The sequence below is a fragment of the Amphichorda felina genome, assembly GCF_050947745.1.
Source record: "Amphichorda felina strain 45539 chromosome Unknown scaffold_8, whole genome shotgun sequence".
NCBI lineage: Eukaryota > Fungi > Ascomycota > Sordariomycetes > Hypocreales > Bionectriaceae > Amphichorda > Amphichorda felina.
The window spans coordinates 1,418,071-1,441,542 of NW_028145042.1; the positions used below are offsets into that span (position 1 = coordinate 1,418,071).

The 23,472-nt window shown below is 57.9% G+C and overlaps 8 protein-coding genes across 8 annotated transcripts; 4 read left to right on the plus strand and 4 right to left on the minus strand.

Moving 5' to 3' along the window:
- Positions 1–481: 481 nt before the first annotated feature.
- On the plus strand, positions 482–2,237 carry RET2 (coatomer subunit delta; the record flags this gene model as incomplete). The annotated part of the gene is made up of 5 exons (XM_083197465.1): positions 482–484; positions 549–992; positions 1,046–1,239; positions 1,290–2,094; positions 2,148–2,237. The coding sequence occupies 5 exons, from the start codon at positions 482–484 to the stop codon at positions 2,235–2,237; spliced, it is 1,536 nt and encodes a 511-aa protein (XP_083046933.1).
- Positions 2,238–2,940: 703 nt separating this feature from the next.
- On the plus strand, positions 2,941–5,617 carry ACO1O0_008100 (anaphase-promoting complex, cyclosome, subunit 4-domain-containing protein; the record flags this gene model as incomplete). Its single annotated transcript, XM_083197466.1, has 7 exons — positions 2,941–3,166; positions 3,225–3,540; positions 3,611–4,187; positions 4,246–4,956; positions 5,012–5,060; positions 5,125–5,274; positions 5,337–5,617. 7 exons carry the CDS (start codon positions 2,941–2,943, stop codon positions 5,615–5,617), a joined length of 2,310 nt encoding a protein of 769 aa, XP_083046934.1.
- A 164-nt stretch (positions 5,618–5,781) lies between these two features.
- GTR2 (Gtr1/RagA G protein conserved region-domain-containing protein) lies at positions 5,782–7,125 on the minus strand (the record flags this gene model as incomplete). Its single annotated transcript, XM_083197467.1, has 3 exons — positions 5,782–6,640; positions 6,715–6,816; positions 6,881–7,125. The coding sequence occupies 3 exons, from the start codon at positions 7,123–7,125 to the stop codon at positions 5,782–5,784; spliced, it is 1,206 nt and encodes a 401-aa protein (XP_083046935.1).
- Positions 7,126–9,034: 1,909 nt separating this feature from the next.
- ACO1O0_008102 (Tautomerase/MIF superfamily) lies at positions 9,035–9,930 on the minus strand (the record flags this gene model as incomplete). Its single annotated transcript, XM_083197468.1, has 3 exons — positions 9,035–9,058; positions 9,120–9,518; positions 9,613–9,930. 3 exons carry the CDS (start codon positions 9,928–9,930, stop codon positions 9,035–9,037), a joined length of 741 nt encoding a protein of 246 aa, XP_083046936.1.
- Positions 9,931–10,401: 471 nt separating this feature from the next.
- On the minus strand, positions 10,402–11,140 carry ACO1O0_008103 (uncharacterized protein; the record flags this gene model as incomplete). The annotated part of the gene is made up of 2 exons (XM_083197469.1): positions 10,402–10,743; positions 10,808–11,140. 2 exons carry the CDS (start codon positions 11,138–11,140, stop codon positions 10,402–10,404), a joined length of 675 nt encoding a protein of 224 aa, XP_083046937.1.
- A 4,268-nt stretch (positions 11,141–15,408) lies between these two features.
- Positions 15,409–16,313, plus strand: ACO1O0_008104 (2EXR domain-containing protein; the record flags this gene model as incomplete). Its single annotated transcript, XM_083197470.1, has 2 exons — positions 15,409–15,462; positions 15,546–16,313. 2 exons carry the CDS (start codon positions 15,409–15,411, stop codon positions 16,311–16,313), a joined length of 822 nt encoding a protein of 273 aa, XP_083046938.1.
- A 484-nt stretch (positions 16,314–16,797) lies between these two features.
- On the minus strand, positions 16,798–19,464 carry ACO1O0_008105 (uncharacterized protein; the record flags this gene model as incomplete). Its single annotated transcript, XM_083197471.1, has 1 exon — positions 16,798–19,464. The coding sequence occupies one exon, from the start codon at positions 19,462–19,464 to the stop codon at positions 16,798–16,800; it is 2,667 nt and encodes an 888-aa protein (XP_083046939.1).
- A 1,554-nt stretch (positions 19,465–21,018) lies between these two features.
- Positions 21,019–22,723, plus strand: ACO1O0_008106 (histidine phosphatase superfamily; the record flags this gene model as incomplete). The annotated part of the gene is made up of 2 exons (XM_083197472.1): positions 21,019–22,509; positions 22,610–22,723. 2 exons carry the CDS (start codon positions 21,019–21,021, stop codon positions 22,721–22,723), a joined length of 1,605 nt encoding a protein of 534 aa, XP_083046940.1.
- Positions 22,724–23,472: the final 749 nt, after the last annotated feature.

Below are 23,472 nucleotides of genomic sequence, written 5' to 3' on the forward strand. Positions count from 1 at the left end.
AGAGGCAAAGAATAAGAAAATACTGCGAGGCTGATGGCCCACATTTGTTCAGGATAGATCAGAGGCGAGCTTAATGCAGTCACTGCTTGTCTAGGAGCGTTTTTTCGATGACGAACGCAATCAGAAAGGCAGTGATGGTCGAACAGAAGAAACGCGCCCCTCGGTAATAGTGGACGACGAAGCTTCTCGAGTGTTGGACCTCGAGGTTGAATGACCAAAGAGTGCGCTAGTCGGAAGAGGACTAGCTTGGCAGAAGGCCCCTCACCGCCTTCCCGACTGTCCATGCCCCACCACGCACACCCGCCTTCCAGACTGGCCAGAATTGCCCAGCTCCAGGGGTGGCCCGGAGGAAGTGCACTGCTGGCGCCATTGATGAAGCGAAGCCTCCTTGTCGTGGGACTGACGACGACCGCCCACGCCAAACACCACCAACACCGTCGCATCACACATAGCAAGTGACCAGCAACGCAATACCGGCAAGATGGTGCGCCCGCTCCCATGATTCCACCTGTCCAATGTTTTGGGCTGCAATGATTGACGCTGTCTAGGTCGTCCTCGCGGCTTCGATTTGCACCCGTGGAGGGAAAGCTGTCCTCTCCAGGCAGTTCCGAGAGATGCCACGATCCCGAGTCGAAGCGCTGCTTGCCTCGTTCCCCAAACTCGCCCAGAGCGGCACGCAGCACACCACCGTCGAGCAAGACAATGTCCGATTCGTGTACCAGCCCTTGGACGAGCTCTACATGGTGCTTATCACCAACCGCCAATCCAACATCCTGCAGGACATCGATTCGCTCCACCTCTTCGCGCAGGTCGTGACCAGCTCATGCAAGAGCTTGGACGAGAGGGAGATTCTCAGGAACGCCTACGAGCTCCTCAGCGCCTTTGACGAGCTGGTGACTCTGGGTTACCGTGAGAATCTGACTCTCAGCCAGATTCGGACGTTCCTTGAAATGGAGAGTCACGAGGAGCGTATCCAGGAGATTATCGCTCGCGTATGGCTACCCAATTACCCTCTCTGGTGGAACGGGGCTGACCTCAATTACAGAACAAGGAGCTAGAGGCCACCGAGGAGCGGAAGCGCAAGGCCAAGCAGCTCGAGATGCAGCGCAAGGAGTCGGCGCGAACTGGCCGCCCAAGCGTCCCTAGAACGCCCGTCTACCCTACTTACACTCCACCAACACGACCCAGCGTCGAGGCTACCACCTCCTACGAGGCTGAGAAGAATAAGACATTCAACAAGTGCGTAGACTGGGTTGTACCGCTGCCCGCAGGTGCTAATCTGTCTATAGGCTCTCTGCGCCCAAGGCGAAGGGCATGCAGCTCGGCAAGAAGTCCAAGACGACAGATATGTTTGAGCGCGTCCGCGGCGATATGGGTGGTGAGGTCGACGATTCCCCACTCATTGCTCCCACACCCGCCGCAGCCGCCGCACCCTCAGAGCCTCGTGTTTCTTCCACCCTAGACCGCGACGCGATTCACGTTACGATTGCGGAAACCATAAGCGCCAAGCTTTCCCGCGAAGGTGCCATCAACTCGCTGGCCATCAGCGGAGACCTGACGCTACGAATCTCGGACCCTAGCTTGACCAAGATCAAGCTCGGCCTGCAGGCTGTCCCGTCCCACGGCGCCCAGTTCCGTACCCACCCTAATGTCGACCGCAACCTCTTCACCAAGTCAAAGCTCATTCAGATGAGCAACGCTGCCAGGGGCTTTCCCGTCAACAACGCTGTTGGCGTTCTGCGGTGGAGAGCTACTCCAAAGCCAGATGACCCTAGCGCTTGCCCCATCACCTTCACTGTCTGGATCAACAAGGACGCAGACAAGTACAACATGACTGTCGAATACGAGCTGACTGGCGGGGATGAGCTGCGCGATGTCAGCGTCGTTATCCCGTACCAGGGCAGCGAGCCTATTGTTTCGAGCTTCGATGCGGCATACGAGGTGTCTGGGGACACACTGGAATGGAGCATTGGATCCGTGGATGAGGAGAACCCCAGCGGCTCCTTCGAGTTTGAGGCTGAGACAAACGATGAGAACGACTTTTTCCCTATGACTGTCCGGTTCACCAAGACGACCCCTTATGTCGACGTCGATGTAAGTCACGCTCTTACCCTTAGTCGATGTCCATTTACTCACAATATATTCAGGTTATGTCGGCTTCCCTTCTGGAGGAGAACGAGGATGTGACCTTCTCGAAGGACATCAAGTGTCACGCGGACAACTTTTTGATTGAGTAAGGCAAAAGCGGTGTCTTGCATGAAGCGATATGGTTGCGGGTCTACATAAAAGAGGGTTACTAAGGAATCCACCGAGGACCTAGATGTTGCGCGACGGCGTCTTTCAACGTGGCATGAGAACAATAAAGGTCTATTGACATTAAAACATCAAGTCTCCTCCGCTATTGTTTTTAAGAATGTCTTAGCTATGATGCCTAAATCTATAATCTATTCCATTTGTTCAAGAGCAAAGTTACCTGGGCTACAACAAATGTCTATTGGGTTATAATCTCTGTAATATGGTACTTACGATGACGATATTATTATAGCTGTTGCTCTATTATAGCTAAGTGGATATGCTTATTGGTACGATTTTGTAAATAATTAATATGAGAGGCTGTCGGAGCCTGCGAGTCGCAATTGAATCAGCCTAGAAATGAGTGCATTTGATCGGTATGTTGCGTTGTATTGTCCTGCGTGTTCGAGTAAGTGTCGTGGGCGGTGGTGTAGGGTGGCCATGGAGAGGTTGTTAGGGCACAGTGCGGATAGTGTGCTGCTCTCTTTCCTTCACGAGAACACGTCTGAGTGCCAGCTACAAAGCTACAACCACACGCGTCTAAAAGCCAACCACCAGAGCAGCTTCGAATGAGAAGTCATGACTCGCCATTTTAACCCCCATATGTACCCAGAGCCATGATCGGTTGCACCGACAGCAGATCGAATAATGGCACAGCAGCTCTCGCTCCTCAGTGAGATCGAGTTCGAGCACCGAGCTCCCGACGGACTCCCCACCAGCTGCCCTACCCTCGACCTCGCCGCGACGTGGGAGAATGGAGGCAGAAATGTCTTTGTCTACCGCCCACCTGACCAGACTGTCTCCAAGATCCACCAGCTTCCCCCGCCAGGCGGAAAGGCCCCAGAGGCCGTGGCCGTGACGTGGAAGGCCGATGGTGAGTGATGCGCCTCGCATCCCGCTCAGGAATATGTGTTCTCTGACGCTTAATTCAGGCCAGTTCCTCGCTGTTGGATGGAGTGATGGCGTCGTCCGTCTCATGGGCTTGGAGAACAACAAGGCAGTACACCACATTGAGATCTGCCAACACCAGGGTCCTGTCAAGATTGCCCACATTGGATGGGGCGCCATCAACATCACCGGTCGCTCGTCACAAACCCTTCCAAGCCACCTGAAGGATGGTCTGTCGGACATATTTGGGAACCGGGATGAGAACACCCCAACTGACCTCGCTCGGGAGCTTACCTTCCTAGAGATCGAGACGGCACTGCCCAAGATTAGCCCCTTGCCAGGGAGCAGCGCTAGTTCCGGGTGAGTTGCATCCTGCTCGATAACTTCTTGTCAGGGTTGTGGGGAATGCGATGGCTCATAGAGGCAACAGGGAAGATGGAATAGTCTTCACTCTCCGCACCGGCATAGAATTCTTGTTTCAAACGCCCAGGCCAGAGAATTATGACCAGGTCAATGTCATGGTCGTGGGGACCACGGACGGAATGCTTCACCTGAGCATCTACGACTCGTTTGTCATTGGATCTTTCCCATGCCCGCTATTCCATCCAGGAACTACACCACAACTCGTCCACCTCGCCTCCCATCCTCAAATCTCTACCCACGCGCTGCTAATTGCTGAGCAAAAACCCCAGCCAGACGAACTATACTTACTGCCCATGGATCTCCCATTTATCTCTTCCGTTCCCATCAACCTCCCTCTGCTCGCGTCAAAGTTGACAACCCTCCAAAAGCTTTTAAGATATCTCCGGCAGACACAACTCCACATGCAGTCTGAGTGGAAGAACACGCGGGAGCTTCCATCAAGGTTCCTCAGCAGTGTTGAAACAGACCTTGAATCACTCGATAGTGGACCGCGAGGTGTGGTTTCGGCACTCTACCATACAGTAGTCACCGGCCATGTATATGAGCCCGTACGAGAGTGGCTGGTCGATACTCTAGCAGAGAGAGTGCGTGCCCGAGCTTCCCACTGAGATTCATTTGGTTCCTTCTAACAGCTTCCCGCAGGGCCACAAACGCTGGGATAAGGCAGTCGTCTCCGGGCTTGAGAATCTTCGGAGTCTTGTGCATGAGAACTTTCTCCCTGCCCTCGAGCGCTGCTCCGTTATCCTCAGCCGACTACGCGGCCTCGCCCAGTTCCACGATGCGCGCGAGGATATCGGCTTCTCCGTCACACAGATCAGCAGGGTCATGGACGTCATTGAATGCCTGACCCTTCTCGGGCACAGGATTCTCCTCGTTGTAATGGACGAGCTGGAGCACTTCAATTCCTTCTCCATATGGATGCGCTTCCAGATCGACCGTCTCAATTCTTCTAGCCAAGAAAAGAATGAGCTGACTGAAAAGGAGGCGATGATGGATCATAGTATGGTCTTGACGTATATTGAGCGGTATCTCACACAAAGCCCGCTGCGCATTTTCTTCGACGAGATTGCCAAGGAGGATCACACGGAGGACTGGAATCGGACCGAAGATGCGCCAAGACTGCTTGACCTCCTCGATACGCAGCTCAAGAAGCACGAGACTGGCCAAAAGGCTATGAAGGGCCTTCCCCATGTCGAGTTTCTAGTTGACCTCGCGGAGTTTTGGTCCAACCGCATATTCAAGGATATTGCTGAGGCCAAGAAGAGAAGCGTGAGGCTTGGGAAGCCTGTCAAGCTCGCCGTCGGACACAAGATTGACAGTTACGACATGCACATGTGCAAGGAAGGCCAGAACGTAATAAGCAGCTCCTCTCTTCAGTTCCACACACCGCCTTGCTAACAGTCATCAGGATGCTACTGTGTACGCTGCGCTATCGTCCAAGGAATCCAGTAGTCGAGGTGCGTCGGATAGTTCCAAAGGATCCTCTCCTTTCTCGGTCAAACTAATTGACTAATTCGTTAGTCTATATCTTTCGAGCTGGCCTAGAGATCATCAACGGGATTAGCAGCAACCGACCCGTCGACTTGTGCTTACTCGATCTAGGAAATAGCAAACTCGTGGACCTCAAATTTCTGGGAGACCAACATCTTATGTTATTATGCAACAATACCGGTGAGTTCCCAAACCTAACGATGGCCCCGGCTCTTGCTAGGAGCTAATACACAGTAACCCAGATAACACGCCCACGATCATATCGGTCCCCATCAAGTCGGATGTCCTCAACTTTAGCCCTTTTCACGAAGGCAATGCAGTTGAGGCAAACACTGTTCCATGCAATGGGTTTGCCATGTACCGGCTTCCCGGTGAAAAACCAATGCGGCCGATACGGATGGAGGCGCACGAGAAGGCAGACGTGAGAGGTGAGATTCCCGCGAGGATCTGTCTGCTTGGAAGCAACCGGACCACGTGGCAGACGTTCACTGTACCTGAGGCAGAGCAAACGTTGGGGAAATAGTTCCACCCGGGTATTCGAAGAGGGGGTTGCACGGTCGAATAAGTGACATGACACCATACAGCAAGAGCATTATGATACAAAGAATCGCGGTCGCCGCCGCAAAAAGATTATCATTCCAAGAAGCCTAAGATTATCATTCCAAGAAGCCTACTGCCCGCTAACCGCTACCTTTTGCGCCTCGTGATTTTGAAGAATTCTGTCAGTCCCTCGACGGTAGCTTCGACGTTCATATTGACGAGGGGCATTTTTTCATACGAGTCCTCCTTCATGATGGCCACGAGGGCCAGATAGCGGTCGACCTCGCGTAGCATAATGGGTTTCCTGCTGTCATGGAGGACGAGACAACTCTCGGCCGTGGGGCAGCCAATCTGGTCCTCGAGCTTAGCGTTCCAGGGCTCGCCCTCGAGGCGCTTACGCCCCTCCTCGCTCCGATGCCACGTGCCGTATACTTCGGTGATATCAATAATAACGTCGATGTAGTCGCTGCAGATCTCGTATGAGGCCATGTCAGCGGGCGAGCTATCGGTGGCAATGTAGATCTTGGAGAGGACGTCGAAAAGGTAGGCCTTTTCAAAGCGACAAGTGCGGCAGAGATTGGTAAGCATGGACTCAAGGGTTCCGAGGCGGGGGATGAGTTTTTGAATGACCTTGCTGAAGGCCTCGAAGATGGAGTGGTTGTAGATGGAGGTAAGATGGAAGGTGACGGGGGCGTTCTCGCAGCCGTGGTCCGAGAGCTCGTCCTGGATGCGAATTGTTATGTCGCGCTGGATATCAAGCTTATAGTCGTCTGAGAGACCGTCGACCTTGTGGATGAAGACTTCGATATTGATATTGGGGTATGTGCGCTGCAGAGATAGGATGGTCGAGTTGAGGCGGGCCACGGCCTCTAGGTAGTCGTCCTGGGCGTCGATGACCCATATAAGAGCCCCTATCTCGCCGAATATGGCCTCCATATCGAATTCTGGATTCTCGAAAATATCAATCTGACCAGGGAAGTCCCAGACTTGGAAGTCCATAAACGACCTGCCCAAAGGGGGGTTTTCAGCATATGAGAATCTAAATACGGGCGAGAGGAGGTCAAAGTCGGGGGCACTCACGCCATCGAGTCCTTTTGGATGCGCGCCGTCGACTCCAAAAACAGCGTCTCATTAGGAGGCAGCTTGTGGAAGACGACGCTAGATATAGATGACTTGCCGGACCTAGAGAGAAAAAATCAGCCAAACTGAACAGGCATCACGATCAAGGAGCATCGTCGCATCTTACCTCCTCTGGCCCATTAGCAGTAGACGCGGCTTGCCCTTAGCGGACACGCCTGCAACTGCGGGATCGCCAGGTTTAACGGCATCTTTGGCCTGCGCTCCGGGGAGTGTCTGCTGGAAATAACGTTGAAGGCTTAGCTGAGCTGCACTTGTGTTGGTGTCGGCGGAACAGGTGGACTTGCGAGCATCGCGCTCGCGACGTCTCTGGTCCTCGACGAGATCCTCGATGTAAGGAGGGTTCAAAGACATGGTGTAGCGATATATAAAATATGGTAGAGACGGGAGATATCAAAATTTCACGCAAGGATTTGGGGGAAAGAGCAGATATGGGGTTGAAGGAGAGGTGATAGGGGAGGTGAGGTCGGCTCGAAGGGCTGCGGTTTAGGGGAGGCGCGATATGTCCAGACTTCTGGCAATATGGAAGCAACGACAGACAACACGCAGCTGCTGTCCCACGAAGTCCACCCCTTTCCCTGGCGCTGTGCCTGGTTCTCCTTACTTTGCTCGACCTGACCTCTTTGGCAACCGACCGATGCTGTGCTTTGTTTCTGTCCTTCAAGCACTGCTTTGACCCCAGCCGCGCCCATTTGCCCATTTGCCCACCAGCAAGCAGCAAGCCGCAACCACCCGCCTGTTCGCACCATCCGACCGCAGTCAGCGAAGCAGGCTAGCAACTCGCTCCCGTCACCCGGGACTGCTGCTCATTCCCTCGAAGAAGAGCAGCGGCTGGGCACAGGTATCGGGTTGCTGGCCGAGTCACGGGCCAGGATGACCGCCACGCCGTCAGCGTCCGAATGGGCGGGCAGAAGCCGGGGGTTATATATCCGGATACGTGACACAAGCCAGCCTGCCTGCCTTGGCGCTGTGATGGGGCGTGCCCACGACAGCGAGGGCCGATGGCCATGGTGATGGAGCGTCCCAGGGCCAGAGCTTGGACGGAGGTGCCAGGCTGCCCCGCGGGGGTGCGGTTGCACGCGAACAGATGAGAGGCCAGGGGGCGGCGTGGAGTGTAGGCAACAGTATCATGAACAGGGTTGAGCTGATGAGGCTGGAGGATGTGTCGATGGAGCCAACGGGGAGGGGAGAGTTCTGGGGGGGACAAACAAGAGGACGAAGGGGCACAAGAAAAGGCGCGCGTGCTCACCTCCATGGTTACTCTGGCTCGGGGCTTTTGTCAATGGCCCTGGATATCCTGGACGATGCTGCTGTACGCCTCAAGAGATACAAGCAAGGCCGAGCAGCCTGCCTGGTCCGTTGTCGACGCGCTGCGGCACGCTTTCTGGCGGGAGGGTCGCGAGGGCAGCAAGGCTCGAGTTTAGACCCGTATCGATGTTGGAGGCGTGTGTGTGTGTGTGCTTGGGAGCAAACAATAGGGTTCCGGGGTTGGAGCAGCAGATGTTGCTCGATCATAGTCTGATAAGTGCACCGAGTACGGACCGCAGGTGACGGAGCACGGCGTACGTATGTACGTACGTACGAGGCACGTACCAGTTGTACCGGGTACGGGTACAAATACCCCAGAGTTTGATGACGGAATCGGGCTGCATTGGTCAAAGCGGGTTGTACCCGGATATGGCCCCGTATTATCCGCCATCCGACTTCACTATCTGTATTGTCTTGGAGATGCCGTGTCTGTGCTTCTTTGGCGGATCGCATCCTTCCATTGACCATGACCAACAAGTACTACGATGTGCGTTCAGCTCTGTTTGATTTCTCCCCACATGGGCTCGTGCAACCACGTTATCGGGATCCCACAGCTGGGTACCTGTACCTAAATGGTGGTTCCCTACCCTAGACTACCACCTGGCATCTTTGAATGTGTCGACATACCGTGGACATGAGCCATTTCACTATCGGTAGGTATAGTAATAATTACTGCTCTTTTTGAAACGTCCCCTGAGAAGACTCGGCACCTGGTTTTGATCCTACCCCAAACAGAGACTGAATAAATGCGAAGCTTCGCTCGTGTCTCAGTCCCTTTGGTTGTTGAGCTCCGTCCTTCCCCTCCTCACCGGGGGACTCCGCTGTCAACTTTGCCTTAAGCTGCCCTTCCGCTGACGCAGAACCTGCATCCTGCGATGGAAGCGATTCCGCTCTTGCCGGACTGACCGGGGCCGAGACGTCTGCTGCTGGCTGCTGAGCACCCCCAGGTCCATGTCTAAGCCTGGAGAAAGCGGCCTATCTGCACCGTCAGTATCTCCTAGCAACCCCCATCGAGCGAGATGATAGGAAGAATAACGTACCCGCACCGTCCTCCGCCTCCGTATCTGTCCCTTCCCTCCATCCTCATGCTCACCCCCGTCCTTGTCCCTCATCTCGGCCAACTCGCCGGCCACAGTCTTGCCCCCCGTCGCCAGGGACCCTTCGGATACGCCCACAAAGCGGATGATGCCCCTCGCAGGGACCACGCCCAGGGCGTCCTGAATGTGACGCTGCAGGAGAGCCGCGCTGCGCTTGTTGGTCGCCGTCTGGACGAGCTCCGGGAGCGCGTGCACCGCCACAAGGTATGCCGGGTCGAGCGAAGCTCCCACGATGAGGCACGCACCGTGCTGCAGCGTCACGGCGATGGACGAGATGGGACGAGCGTAGCGATGGGAGAGATGCTCTGATAGCCCGTTCATGAAGGCCATCTCGTCAGCGACCTGGATATGCCCCCCCCACCTTCGGCATTAGCTTTCTCCCCCTTTTTTGTTGATCTGGTGAGACGAAAACAAGGATCAAGACCAGTGTACTTACAAAGACGTTTGTTTTAACCTCTGCGACGACCACTGCCCTCTCCTTCGGTCCATGATCAACATCAGATGCCTCTCCCCGGGGCCCGAAGTCCTCCTCAAAGGGCAGGCTCTGCTGCGTTGCTAGTATTGGCGATGACTCCTTTCTCTGCAGGTCGTTGGCGGGCCTAGCAGGAGTGACGGTGACTTCTGGCGGAGGGAGACGCCCATCGTGAAGGAGGCCGGGATCCCGATCACCAACCTCGACAACGGGCTCGAGACGAGGTGCTGCACGGGGTCTGCGGTTGAATGCTGAGGGTGACGACAGGCGGGGGGGTGTCATGGAAGCAGGAAGCGTGGTGGATGCCTCCGGAGGGAGCTCTGGTAGGGGTCGGCGCGATGCCTGGCTTGGACGATGCAGAGGATGCGCTGAGTTTGGTAGCGAGGACATCTTGCACCATCCCTTCCTTCTCCCTTGTCATGGAGATTCAGGAGGGATGGGACGAGGAGAAGATGGGATTATAACAACATTTTCGCATTTTCGTTGCTTGGGCGCGTTTGTCACGGCCAACTGCAGTCAAGGCAAGCTAGCTCTCATGTCACCTCACCCCATCTTGACCAGTCTCTGAGACTGCCCTCACTTTTCACTTATTGATACATCTGGCATAGTGTGCATGTAAGTCATATTCATTCATTCGCGATACATGATAAGCATAGACTAGAAACCCCTTCGAAGCCCATCCCTCCCCTAGCTGACACGCATCCAGGCTAACGTACAGACATGATCCGTGCCTACTCGTATTAGTTCCGTCTTTCAAGAGAGCGCCGGACTCCCCTTCCGCTCATCCCTCTCCCGCGTCAGCGCATCGATCCGGCGCCGCAGAGAAGCGGCGTGGGCCGCCATGCCGAGCACAATGGCCTCCAGCGGAACCAACAGCACAGCCAGGCCGAGGGTGACCTCGCCGCCGGCGCACAGGGTGCCAAAGTACGGCTGGGCCTGCATGGGGACGCGGCGCCAGCGGCAGGCCCAGCTCTGGACGGTGTGACCGGATGGGTTTAAGGCGTAGGAGAGGGCAACACCGGCAATGGCGGCGATCAGGGCGATGAGAGGCGCTGCGAGGCTGATGGACGTGGTGATTGTGGTGCGGCTGCGGAGCTGTGGCGCTGATGTTAGCTTCCTCCTACTCGGCGCTGGGTCGGGGGTCAGGGAGTGGCCTTACAGCATGAACCTTGCCTGCCAAGAGGCAGACGACGTTGACAGCCACGGCGATGGAGCCGGCAGCCACCAGGGCGTTAGTGGGCCGAAGATCTACGTTGTCTGGCCATAGCGGGAGGAGGTACTCGGGAGACACATGGGTGGCGTTGTAGACCTTGAGGGCATCGGCAGAAAGGCCAAGAATGGCTATTCCAGCAACTAGGGCCACAGCCGTGAGGACGACCCTCGACATCTCGACGATGCGACAGAGGCGGATCTTGGCCTGGAGCTCGAACTGATGCGTCTCCATCTCGAAGTCGGAGGCCGAAACTTGGGTCTTGAGCTTGGAAGGCTCCATGAGGCGGCCGCTCGCGGGCAATTAATTCAGGGCGATATTAGAAAAGGATATTACTCGGTGATAATATCTGTGGTTCCGGTACTTGGTCGGTGCCGAGGGCCAGCCTTCAGCGCGGAAAAAGAAACGTCGAGAGCGAGCGGAGAAGAGAAAGGGTCGGTACAGAAGCCAAGGAGCGGGGCCTGAAAGGGAGCATGGCGAAGATCATTTCGAAGAATGAGGGGGAGATGAGAGTCAAATATGGGTACGGATAATACATGCTCGTTGTTCATCTTGACGCTGGGGAGCCGCTTGACTCTGGTGATAGATGGTAGATAGAAGCAGGTCGAGGTCGAGGCCGTCACTCGGCAGACCAATCAGCCTAACGGAGAGCGCATCATGAACCCTCATGAACCATGAGAAGCCGTTGGGAAAGGTATCATGCTACGCGCTGATGCTAGTAAGCGCCGTCCAAGAGACGGACTACAGACGGCAGGAAAAGAATAGTAACACGGCGCAACAGCTGGGGCCAACGGTATTGGCCAGGTGTTTTGGTGATGTTGCAAATAGAAGGGTCGGGCGTGTTAACGTCAGTGCGGGTTGTTCAAGCTGGCGCTTATAAGCTGGCCCCTGCAGCAGCCATCAGTCGGGCGGGTTGGAGGATTGTCCAATCACATGGCACGGGGCACATCGTCCAGCATTGTGGGATGTGCTGGGCAGCGGCAAGGGAGATTGCTGGTCTGCGAGTCTGCGAGTCTGCGAGTCTGCAAGTCTGCAAGTCTTCGACGTGGAGGAAGGAGTTTGAGGGACGAGGATTGAATCAATACGTACCTGACTGATGATGGCTGCGTCGGAAGTTGGGCTGATGGTTGAGCCTGTCACTTTCCACTTCCCGCTTTCCCCCTTCCCAGCTGTGTCTGTGAGCTAGAGTTGGCCTTCCAGGCTGTCAGACGCAGGTACGAATAGGTACGAAGGCGCCCATAGTTGGGGCAACAGCAACAAGCAGCCGCGTTTGCACGGGTGCACGTGCCACCTTGGCTACTACACACCTAGTAGTATGTAATACTCGTACGTACGTACTCCGTACAGGCCAGGTACCTAGCAACTGGCAGCCGTTGGGACGTGGAATGGGGTCCGTCTTTTGCACTGACAAGCATGCCTGTATGCGCCATTGCATAGCCGAGCACTTTGATTAATGATCGAGGCAAGTCCCCCCCCAATTCAATCCAACGTCCGGGCTCGTGCCTGGCAAACGGCGCTCCATCAGTGCCTAAAGCAACTGCCCATTGTGGGGTGGATATGGCATGGCAGCGGGCGCCGAAAAGCTTCGGGGCTTTTGGTGTCAAGCAGGCTCAGTAGCCTCGTCAGTTGGTCGAGAGACCCTTGCCTGGCATCCCCCTTCCTCAAGTCCTTGAACCCCTGTTGACGATGACGATTATTTTGATGGCATTTTGTTTTGGCCATATTATTTTCTTTTCCCCCCCTCCCCCTTCCATATCCTGGACGCCTTGACCTTTGGGTCATTTGGGAATGCCAGGATCCAATTGTCAGGGCACACAGGACTTGGGCAGCCCGCCACTGGGCATTGGGTAATGTCCCACCGGGTTGACGCTCACCCGGAATGACGACCTGGGGCTCCCGGCAAGCAAAGAAGCAAGCAAAGCAAGCAAGCAAGCCACGCTGCTTACACGGCCACCTACTTACCTGTTTATCGGGACTCGTGGGGTGTTGACGACAAAAGCAAAACCGTGGTGACGACACATCGACAGCATGGATCCTACCCGCTCTACCCGGTTCCCAGGAATCTGGGAGGGAAGGTCCAATTTGTCACAGCATGTTGCCCTTGTTATGGAACACTCGGAACATGGGGACTTTGGTTAGGTGCCGAAAGCAACGTAACCGAGGATGCAACAAGGGGCCACCGTCGACGGTGTCGCCCGCGGTCGACGACTTCGAACACGGCTCTCTCCCCCTTAGTGATGCCGCGTTGACCGCTAATGCTTTAGGTATTACTCCGCACGGGCTACGGATACCAAAGGCAGGAAATGGAATCCTCTGAAATGGTAACTGTTGTTACTATGAGAGTACTCGTACTCGTACTCCGTAGTGCTGCGAGTACGGAGTACGTACACTATAGTACTATTACTCGTAGCGTAGTACGGAGTATACGCACCCGGGAAATTGGGTTGACAGGTGCCGGTGAGTGAACAGGGAACTGGGGATAGACTCGTCACTTTTCGCCTTCAGAATTTCAGGGTTCAAAGTGACCCCTAGGTTACCACAGGGCTCCATCACCCATGCGTGCACACCAGTCAGCATCGAATCTTCGATCGCCGCCCGATCTTGAGCGCGGTCTGGTGTCGAGACGATCGAGAATCCCCCATGCGTGACGGAATACGACAGGTATCATACTCATGGCTTCTTACATAGTACGATGCCCACGCGGAGATCGACGACGGGGCCACGAGGAGGGCAGGCTCAGCGGAAAGAACACCAGAACTCCCCCCCTCCAAGATGCGGAGCTCGCAAGGAGCGCCTTGGGCCTTTTTGACAGCTTGACAGGCCAAACCGTCAAACGGTGGCCCGAACTTCAGCCAAGTTCAGCCGGTCTGTTGTGCCCAAACTATACTGCATTGGGCAAAACCGACAGGAATCTGGGACCGGACCACCCCCAAAGTCTCAACGGCCGGCCGGCACATCCACGAATGGCGGCGAATGTGGAGCGTCCGAAGAAGGCTAAGAGCCTACCCAAGACGTCCTCACTTCCCAGAGCCCGGCAGGGCCCATGCCGATCTGAGCATTCATATCCGGCTGCAGAAAGCTTGCGAAGTTGCGGCGGTGGATGCGCATGGATGGGTGCCCATGCACCAGGCCCATACCGGACTGTTATCATGGAGCCATTTTCAGCTCCGCCGGGACTTCTGTTGCCCTTTCTGTCGGCCATGGCCATGAGGTCGACGAGGAGTCGGGCCAAGTTGAGGTCAAAGCAGCGGCACCTCGGCTGTGGAGCCGTCGTACCTGCGCAAGGCGGTCCAGGACCTGCAAGATGTGCACGAGACGGGGCCGCTAAGAGCATCTCCGGAGCTTGCCAGGACGAGTGCCATGCATGTTCTGATGGGCACTGGGCAGTGGGCATGGCTGGATGGCTGGATGCGCCTCGTCCGTCCTGTAGTATCCGTCCGTGTACGAGTACGGAGTACCTTGGATGGAATCGTGGCATGGCATGGAGCATTGTGCTAAGTCTGCCGAGGACGCAGGACACCACCTGGAACCCCTACCACAGATGAACGTCAGGGCAATGCAGTGTTAGCCATCGGGACCAGGGCCTCGGGGCAACTCAAGTCTCACTTTCAAGCCCATGTCTTGATGCTCCGGGCCCGGGATGCTGGGCCCGGGGGGTGCTGCGGGTGCACTGATACGGACACTAATGGCCGTCACCACCTAATAGTAGTACGAGCATGTACTCCGCAGGTGTTAGGTATATGGTCTTCGTAATAGCTGACGAAATAGCAGGTAATAATAAGGTAACTAATCCACAACCATCCACAACCACCCACATGCCTACATCCATCATCCATGATCCATCCACCACCCACCAGGACCACCAGGACCACCACCACCACCACCACCACCACCTGGCAACTGGCAACTGGCAACTGGGACCTGCACCTGGTATCTGGCACCACCCACCACCCACCACCCACTGAGTCTGACCCAAGTGCCCACCACGCAACCCACTGGGATGGGGTGGACCATGGATGGCGTGCAGCCCCGGGCCCCCAGCAAGCCTCCAGGCCTCAGACGCACAAGCCCTTGAACCTTGCTTGCCAGACGCCAGCTACATCCACAGTACCTACCTACCTTACACTCCCAGCCTGGGCCCTGAGCCCTGGAAGTTGGGGAAGGGAAAGGGCCCATTAGCCTCGCGGCCGTCGCCTGTCGCCGCCTGTCGTCGTCTTGTCGTCGCCTGTCGTCGCCTGTCGTCCCGAACCTCTTCGGCCCCTCCAGTGCGTGCCTTGAGCCCTTGAGCCCTTGAGCCCTTGAGCCCATGGACTCATGAGCCCATGAACCCATGAACCCATGAACCCATCGCAACTTCAGCAGGTGGACCAGCGTCAACGTCAATTTCAACCGCCGTCTTCCGGCCTCCGAGACGTATAAACACTCCCGCCCGCCCCTCTCTCTCCACACTGGTGTAGCCAGCGTCCTTCCGTCCTGCCCGGCCGTGTATTAATATCCGTCATCAACTTAGACATCACCACCTCCTCGGAACCATTGTGTTGCATTTCGACATGCCCGCTGTCACAATCCCCATGGCCGCCCCCGCCGAGCCCTCTCGCACATTTGTAAGTATCCATACGAGTACTTCGTACCTGGGCCCCTCTTTGCTTCTGCCTCACACGTGCCGCCAGACTGACACGATCACCAGCACCTCTTCCCCAGACTTCCCCCGGAGCTTCGTCTCCGCATCTGGGACCTCAATCTGCCGTCCTCTCGCCTCGTCCCTATCCACTGTGGCGCTGACTTCGCCTCCTTGCCGGACCTGAACGACCCCAAAGACACCAAGGGCCCCAAAGACGTCAAAGACTCCAAGCGCTCGCTGTCTGCCAACCCTCCTGGCTGCTCCTCGCCCGCTCCCATACCCGCCAACCTCCATGCCTGTATCGAGTCCCGTCAACACGCCCTCGCAACTCGCTACTCCCACACCCTGTCTTTCGCCCGTTCTCCCGGCCGCGTCATCCTCGACCCGCTCTCCGACGTTGTCTACTTCCCTCCGCGCCGGGGCTACATGGCCGCCAGCGCCCAGTTCCATACCTGCATGTCCCTCTGTTCGCCCGCCGACCTGCGCCGTGTCCGCCGCCTCGCCCTGCACGAGGACCTCTTCTCCTCATCCGTCTACTCCTCCTGCTGCGCGCCCTGGTACTGGAGTGGCCTGGCCGTCGCCCTGACCGTCGAGTGCCTCCGTCTCGTGCGCGACCGCATGCCCGCCGTGGAGGAGGTCATCTTTGTCTCCTCGTCCGGAGGCTGCCATGGCGAAGACGACGACGAGGTCGAGTTCGACCATGACGAGGACGACGATGCGCCGGCCCGGCTGGTCGCGCAGGTACAGACGGCCATGCGCGATCTGGCGGCGACTGGGGACGGCGCGTGGGAGCCTCCGCGCTGGACTGTCGTGACGGAGCCGCGAGAGACTTGACGGGGGCAGTGTGACTCCCCCCCCCTTTTTACCCCTTACCTACTACCTTGTAATCTTTCTTGTATCTGTATGCACCATATTCTTTTCATGTACCACCACCGACCAACACGGCTGCTTCTAGGCTTGCCACGACTCGCGCCACGCGGTATGACGTTGAACGACACTGTTATGGGATTGTGGAGAGGGGCGTTACAGACATACTGGGCATTGGGAGCGTTGAGGGCTGGTCACTGGTCACGCTAGGGCATCCGTGTTTCGAGCTCCAGGGAAAATTGCATTGCATTGGCTTGGCGTTTTGACTGGGTTATCATTATGATCATGATGATCATCATCATATAATTTTTTTAATCCTAATTCTATCTCTGCATGGGCGCTTGCTTTCTTTTCTGTAACGTCATGATATCAATCAATGTGCGTGTTTCTGAGCGGGGTGGTGTCGCTGTACCAATGTACGGCGGCGAGCAATGGATGATATGCTCCGGGTTCAACTCTTCTCTGACGCGCCGATCCCGATCCCCTTCCGCCGGCCCCGCACGAGGGCCCTCAATGCCCTGCCCACGGCCTCCATATCGCCCAGCATGGTGATATGCCCCCTCTCCGTGTTCACCCTGCCCCCTCGGACCACGGAGTACCCCTCCGGTAGCATCGCCTCCTTGGCCAGCACCACGCCGTCGCCGGCGCGGAAGAGCAGGTCGTCGTAGGCGTCCGCGCACGGGATCGCGTCCCGGCCGTTGACCTGCGCGGCGTAGACCGTGGGGGTGGACTTGCCGTACAGGACGGCGAGGGGCGGGTAGGCGTTGGCGGCCTGGTGGTCGGACCGGTGGCGGAGCTCGGAGCGGAACTGGCGCGTCGCGGCCAGGGTGCGCGTGAGGTACTCGAGGTATCGCTTGCGCTCGGGGTCGGAGGGCGAAGTGGTTGGCGACGGGGGCAAGGGGACGCCGTTGGCTGTCGCGGAGGGCGCTTGTCCGTCGGCGGCTCCTGGGTACATCTGCGGCGCAATGGTTCGGTCCTTGAGGCCAGCCGCGCTGTTGGTTGCCGGGTCCAAGGACGCGCCCCCGAACCATTTCTCAGATCTGTTCTCGGCGCGAGCCCTCAAAGACGTCGGGAGCAGCGAGGACAGCGAGGGGGACCCCGTGGAGGTCTGGGCAGGTCGGTTGTACGGTGGCAGCGGGGGCTGCACGCAGGGGCTCAGATGCCACTTGACCCATTCCTGGGGGTCGAAGAAGTCGACGGGATACTCCTCCCGCGTGTTCTTGTCTACAAAGCAGAAGCCGTCCTCCGGCAGGAACACAAAGGACGTGCGCATGCTAAAGTTGACCTGGGCTGACAGGAGCTTCTCGTTGAGGAGCACGACATCGCCGTTGCGCATGGGCCCCAGGATGTTGATGCACCGCTGCGGGACGCCGGCATAGAGAACGCCCGCAAAGAGGTCGGGCCGTTGGTTGACGGCGTGGCGCGTGATCATACCTCCTAGACTATGGGCAATCACAACCGCCCCACGGGCTTCGGGCCGCGTGCCGGGCTGGTTGGAGGGAAGCGTCTCGAGGAACTCGCGGAGCTTGCGCGAAAGGAGGTGCGGGCTGAGGCGCCAATCGTAGCCGTAGTCCCAGACGCGCAGCTTGCCCGTGCGAGAGTTCTCGCAATTGCGAAGCTTCTTGAGCAGCTTACGCGAGATGTCGATGGGGCCGATGTGGGAGAGCATCCCCGAGGGGATGATGGACTCCTCCATGCGCTCCTCATCCTCGTCCTCTAGGCCGACCTCGAGGTTGACCTTTCGCATGTTGAAGCCCAGCTTGACGGGTGCCCAGCACTGTTGGTGCGGAGGCTCCGCAAAGCGTAGGACGGAGCCACGGAGCCCGCCCATGACGACAATGTCACCCGTCAGCTCCTCGAGAGCGCTGTCTAGGTCGGTGTTGCCATCCCTAGGCGCGGCCGGCGTCACTTTGTCAACGGCTGGGGCGCGGGTCGCTGTGGGGCCCAGGCCATCGTTGGACGGAAACGAGTTTATGGAGATGAACGAAGACGTAGAGATCTTTGGCAGGCTGGGCATCTTGAAGTTGGGGACCTCAGGAAGACTCTCTTTGATAGCCTGGAGGCGCATGTTAACCATCTCCCGTACATCCTGGAACTGATCATCGTCCCCTAGCGACGAGGCGCGCGAGAGGCTGTGGTACAGGATGCTCTCGTCGGATGTTACGCGGCGAAGGGTTGGCGGTCGAGACGAGGCTGTAGAGTGCTGAGATAGGATCGAAGTTGACCGCCTCGCGGGGGCCTGCGGCTTGGGAGATTGGGAGATGGGTTGCCTCGCCTGAGGGAGAGATCTTGGAGACGGGCTACTGGGGAGGATAGTGGATTGGGGACGAGGCCGACTGGGGGCCATCCGCGGGCTCGACTTGTCACCGGAGGAGCCAAAGAAGGAGGAGGGAAACGAGGGAAGTAGATGGGAGGGCGTGGAAAAAGAAGGAAAGGCCTTCTGGAGCCTCTTGAGGGCGTCCTGGCCGGCGGACCTTGAGCGGTTCCGGGTGGGGCCGAAGGCCGACTCCAAGACGCCGCGACTCGGGCGTAGGAGGCTGGCCCTGTGAGTCTGCGAGCTCTCCTTGTTGACAGTCATGGTCCTGGGCGCGGACTGCCACGGCGATGGGGCCCTGGGGGGCATCTGGCCTAGAGACGTAGCCGGCCTGGTAGAAGTTGCTGCTGGCTGCTGCTGGGGCTGTGGGACGGAGGAGTCCATCGGCGTCGGCCCTCTGCTGTCCTGGACGCTGGCGATGGGAGGAGAAGGAACCTGCGGGTTGGCCAGTTCCTCATCGTCCCCCTCGTCCTCCTCCGGCAGGGGAACGTCAAAGAGGCCACCCCCAGGCATCTTTTCCATGGCCGCGGCCTTCTCCACGGCAGGTGTGAGCGGAGACGCGAGATGGCTGGCGGCGGCGCTCATGGCGGGCTGCAAGACAGCCTGGGCACCGTCCTGGTCCTCGATGGCATCGTGACTGAGGTCGGGAGACATGTTGGCCTCATCGTCAGTCACATTTCTCGCGGGACCCGTGGGGGTCATGGGACTCGAAGGTGCTCTGGGGAGTTCATTGTTCTCCGTGCTTCCGGTCGTGCCGAGGGCGGGCTGGGTTGGCCCGCTGCAGCTTGACACGGCGGTGCTCATGGCAGGCGAAGGGTCGGAGAAGAGAACGGTCAAAGGGTGGAGGGAAAGGTCAGAGGGATCCCCTGACAATTTATGACGGACTGTGCTTGTCGTCTCCGGGGATTGTTGACCATTACCACATCCGGAAAGCTGCTCAACGGGTGGGTGGTGGGTTGTGCTATGTCAATCATGCCAGGGCTTATGCTGTGAGGGAGAGGGGTTCTGCGGCCGAAGGCATCGCAGGCAGGTAGAATAATTCGACAAGACGAGACGGACCGGGTTGGGATCGGACGGGCTGAAGTGGGAGAAGGGGCTATTTTTGTTAGCTGACGGAGTGGCTTGCAACTTGGTGCTACATGTAACATAGTTAATGCTAGTTATGTCAGTAAGCTCGGAGCCATATGGCAGACCGGGGAGAGGCAATGATGATAAGAATTGATTGGGCCGCTCGTAGCCTCACCGAGGCTAGAGCGAATAAAAGAGGAACTAACAGGCGCCGGGGACTGAGGAAACTGGAGCTGAGGCCCGAAGTCACCGCTGATCCCGGAGCTCCCGGTGGCCTGGGCGTCGGGCGTTGAGGACTGATGAAGCGAGTTCGAAACTTCAACCGAGTCCGTGACACGCACTCCACTTCCCGATTACCGCTCAAGCCACGCTGGACTGGCGCTTGTCATGCTTGTCATCGCTAGTCCTGCCTCAGCGCCCCTAAAGATTTGCCTTCGACCTCCCTTAAATCGAGAAATCGCCGGCGCTAGGGGGGGAGGGGGGAAACCATCGGGCTGTACGACCAGCGTGGCCGCCACTGGGCGACCGTTGGTGAGTGGCTCGGGAGGCGGTCTGTGCATCTGGGGCACAGCCAGAACCACACATCGATATCCGTACTACATAGTATGTATCTCGAGAGGCGCGGGCGGGATCGTGACGTTGACTATGAGGTCATTGGGGATGACGGGCTGCAGGGCCAGGTGGCCTGTGAAGACTGGGAGTCCTGAGGAATCTAGACGCCTAGCCTGGCGAGGCCAGCAGCTGGGGATCGCCATGGTAGTGTCGGCAGGTTGGTGATCCTCGCAGGGACCCCAATGAGGCTCAATCATTGCAACGACGGGGCAGGGGAAAACAGGGGAAAACAGGGGAAAACCAGGGGAATGGCCATGCAACCAAACTCGACAGCACCGGGGCATGTTGCCATGTACAATGAACTGCAACTGAGGCTCTGAGCCGAGGTGTGGGTGGTGGAGTGGAACAACCCTGGTGGTGGACTTGGCTTGTGCCTTGTGGTGTTGCTGGCGTGGTGGGGGAGAAGCCGTGGCCACTTTTTGCCCCCCCACAGTCCGACGACGCTTCCCCTGGCCCGCAATCGGCAGAATCCCTCACCGCCTCGGGCCGTTACGTACCCCCTCCCCCAAACGCCTTGCAACTCCCCCCAGACCGTCTCTCGAGTCACTTGGTGACTTGGCGACCAGGTGAAACCCTCAGACTACGATAGACTAGAGCTCCAACTCCTCCCTCCAGCTTGCCCAATTCCCGGCCTTTGGCATCTCTGCTCCCTGCCGGTCCTCCGGCCCCGCCCCCGCCATGTCGACCCTCCAGCCCCGACCGCCTTACACCGACTCTGAGCTGGCAGAGCTGTACCCAGCCCAACTCCAGCTCCAGCTCGTCCAGATTCTCCTCCGCCACGGCGAGCGCACTCCCGTCACCCCACGCTTCCAGAACACAGGACTGGCCGCCTTCTGGCCCTACTGCGCCGCTGCTCGCCGATTCAGCTCCGCCATCCTCGACCCGGATCCTGCCCTCGAGGCCGCCGCCGACGGCTCTGACGCCAAGTTCTCTACTCTCGCCTGGAAGCGCCGCCTCGAGACCCTGGGCAACAATGACCACCCCGTCATTGCCTCTGGCTCCAAGGGCGAGCTCGATGCCATCTGCGACATGGGCATGCTCACCGACAAGGGCCGCGAGACCACCACTGCCCTGGGCCGTCGCCTCCGTCACCTCTATGTCGATCGCCTCGGCTTCCTCCCACCCACCGTCTCCCCATCCACCGTCGACTCGCTTTACCTGCGCGCCACGCCCATCCCTCGCGCCCTCGAGTCCATGCAGCAGGCCTTCCATGGCCTCTACCCCCCTCACACCCGCCCCGACGACCTGCCCCCTCTGACCATCCTCGCCCGGCCCATCAGCGAGGAGACCCTCTTCCCCAATGAGGGCAACTGCCGCCGCTTCGCTGTCCTCGCTCGTGCTTTTGCTCAGCGCGCTGCTCAGCGCTGGAACGACACGGACGACATGGCCTTCCTGACCAAGCGCCTTGGCCGCTGGATGCCTGACGGCAGCCCCAGCGTTGCTGTCGATGCTCGCCCGCGCCTGAGCGGCATCATGGACACCATCAACGCCACCAATGCCCACGGACCCGAGACCAAGCTGCCCCGCGAGTTCTACGACCCCAAGGTCCGCAAGATCATCGAGACCATCGGCGTCGAGGAATGGTACGCCGGCTACCGCGAGAGCCAGGAGTACCGCTCCCTCGGCATCGGCAACCTGCTCGGTGATATCACCGCCCGTATGGTCGGCAGCGTCGAGCACTCCACCGCCGACGGCGAGTACGAGATCCAGCACAAGCAGCAGCAACAGCAGGGAAGCTCCCGTGCGTCCACGCCCATCCGCTTCGGCCTCAGCGGCTGCCACGACACCACCCTCGCCGGCACCCTCGCCAGTCTCGGCGCCTTCGGCCATGATGAGTGGCCACCCTTCACGAGCCACATCGCCGTCGAGCTCTTCCGCCATTCCTCCACGCCCCCCACGCCGCCTCGCTCCCCCTCCCCCAAGTCCTGGTTCCCGTCCCTCTTCGGCGTAGGCAGCAGCGGCAGCAGCGCCTCCTCCCACCCACCCTCACCCGGCATGCCCCCCGCCGGCGGTATCGGCCGCAAGAAGACGCCCTCCCTCACCGACGCCGAGCGCAGCCGCCTGGACGGCTACTACGTCCGCCTCCGCTACAACGACCGCCCCGTCACCATCCCCGGGTGCCGCACCCCGGGGAGCCACCTCGAGGGCGACGAGACCTTCTGCACACTGGTAAGCCCCAAAACACCCATCCCCGTGCAAGCAGCAGCGGGGCGCCGTCGCCCGCGCACGTTTCTTAGATTGCTAAACCTCTCACCTCCCCCGGACACAGGCGGCCTTCAAGGCCATAGTAGACAAGTTCACCCCCGACGACTGGAGGCAGCAGTGCCGTTCCAACCTCGACGCGCCCGCCTTCCCCGCGAAACCGGAGCCTGCGGGCCATTAGCGAGCGCGGTGTATTTCCTCCCGGCATGATGAGCAGCAGCAAGGAGAAGGAAAGAAGGCCGGGGGGCCCAACAGATTTGCATTCCGATCTCTTTAGATCCGGCGTTCGAGGGGCATTAGTTCAACATTACATTTCGCACATGGTAGGATGTTCATTACTCTTCCTGTCCTGCATTCCATAGAATAGCCATGTTTTATACTAGCAGCATAGGAGAAATGGCCGGAGAGCTCCATCTAACTAGAGCATGATAGCTAAGGCTGCAATAGGCATTGTGTCCCATGCTTCCTAGAGGTAGATATTTGAATTTGAATGACCAATTTCTTGATCTGCATTGATACTACATAGTATACTATACCAAACCCAGACCGTACTCCGGAATAAACATGTACATGAATGTGTGGTCGAGAGGTTCGTTTCCCTTTCCTAACCAACTCGTCCGCATGGATTCCTCCTCGCAAGCCCCATCCATCATCGCTCCGGTTGTCCGCCCCAACGTAAAGCCTCGTTCCCATGTGACAGACGACCCCCCCACCCAGAAACATGTCCAATTATCTTCCTCAAACCACGGCCATCTCCCATTTCGATTATATGTTTTTGATTTTCAGCATGGCGGCCTCGCTGCTGGCCACCACGACCGGGTGTTTTGTGTGTCCATATGTGTGTGTATGTGCAAATGCGCAAGATCCAACATCGTACACTGCACGGAGGGAATACCAAAACAAACGAGTTTCGAGAAGTCCGACAGATAT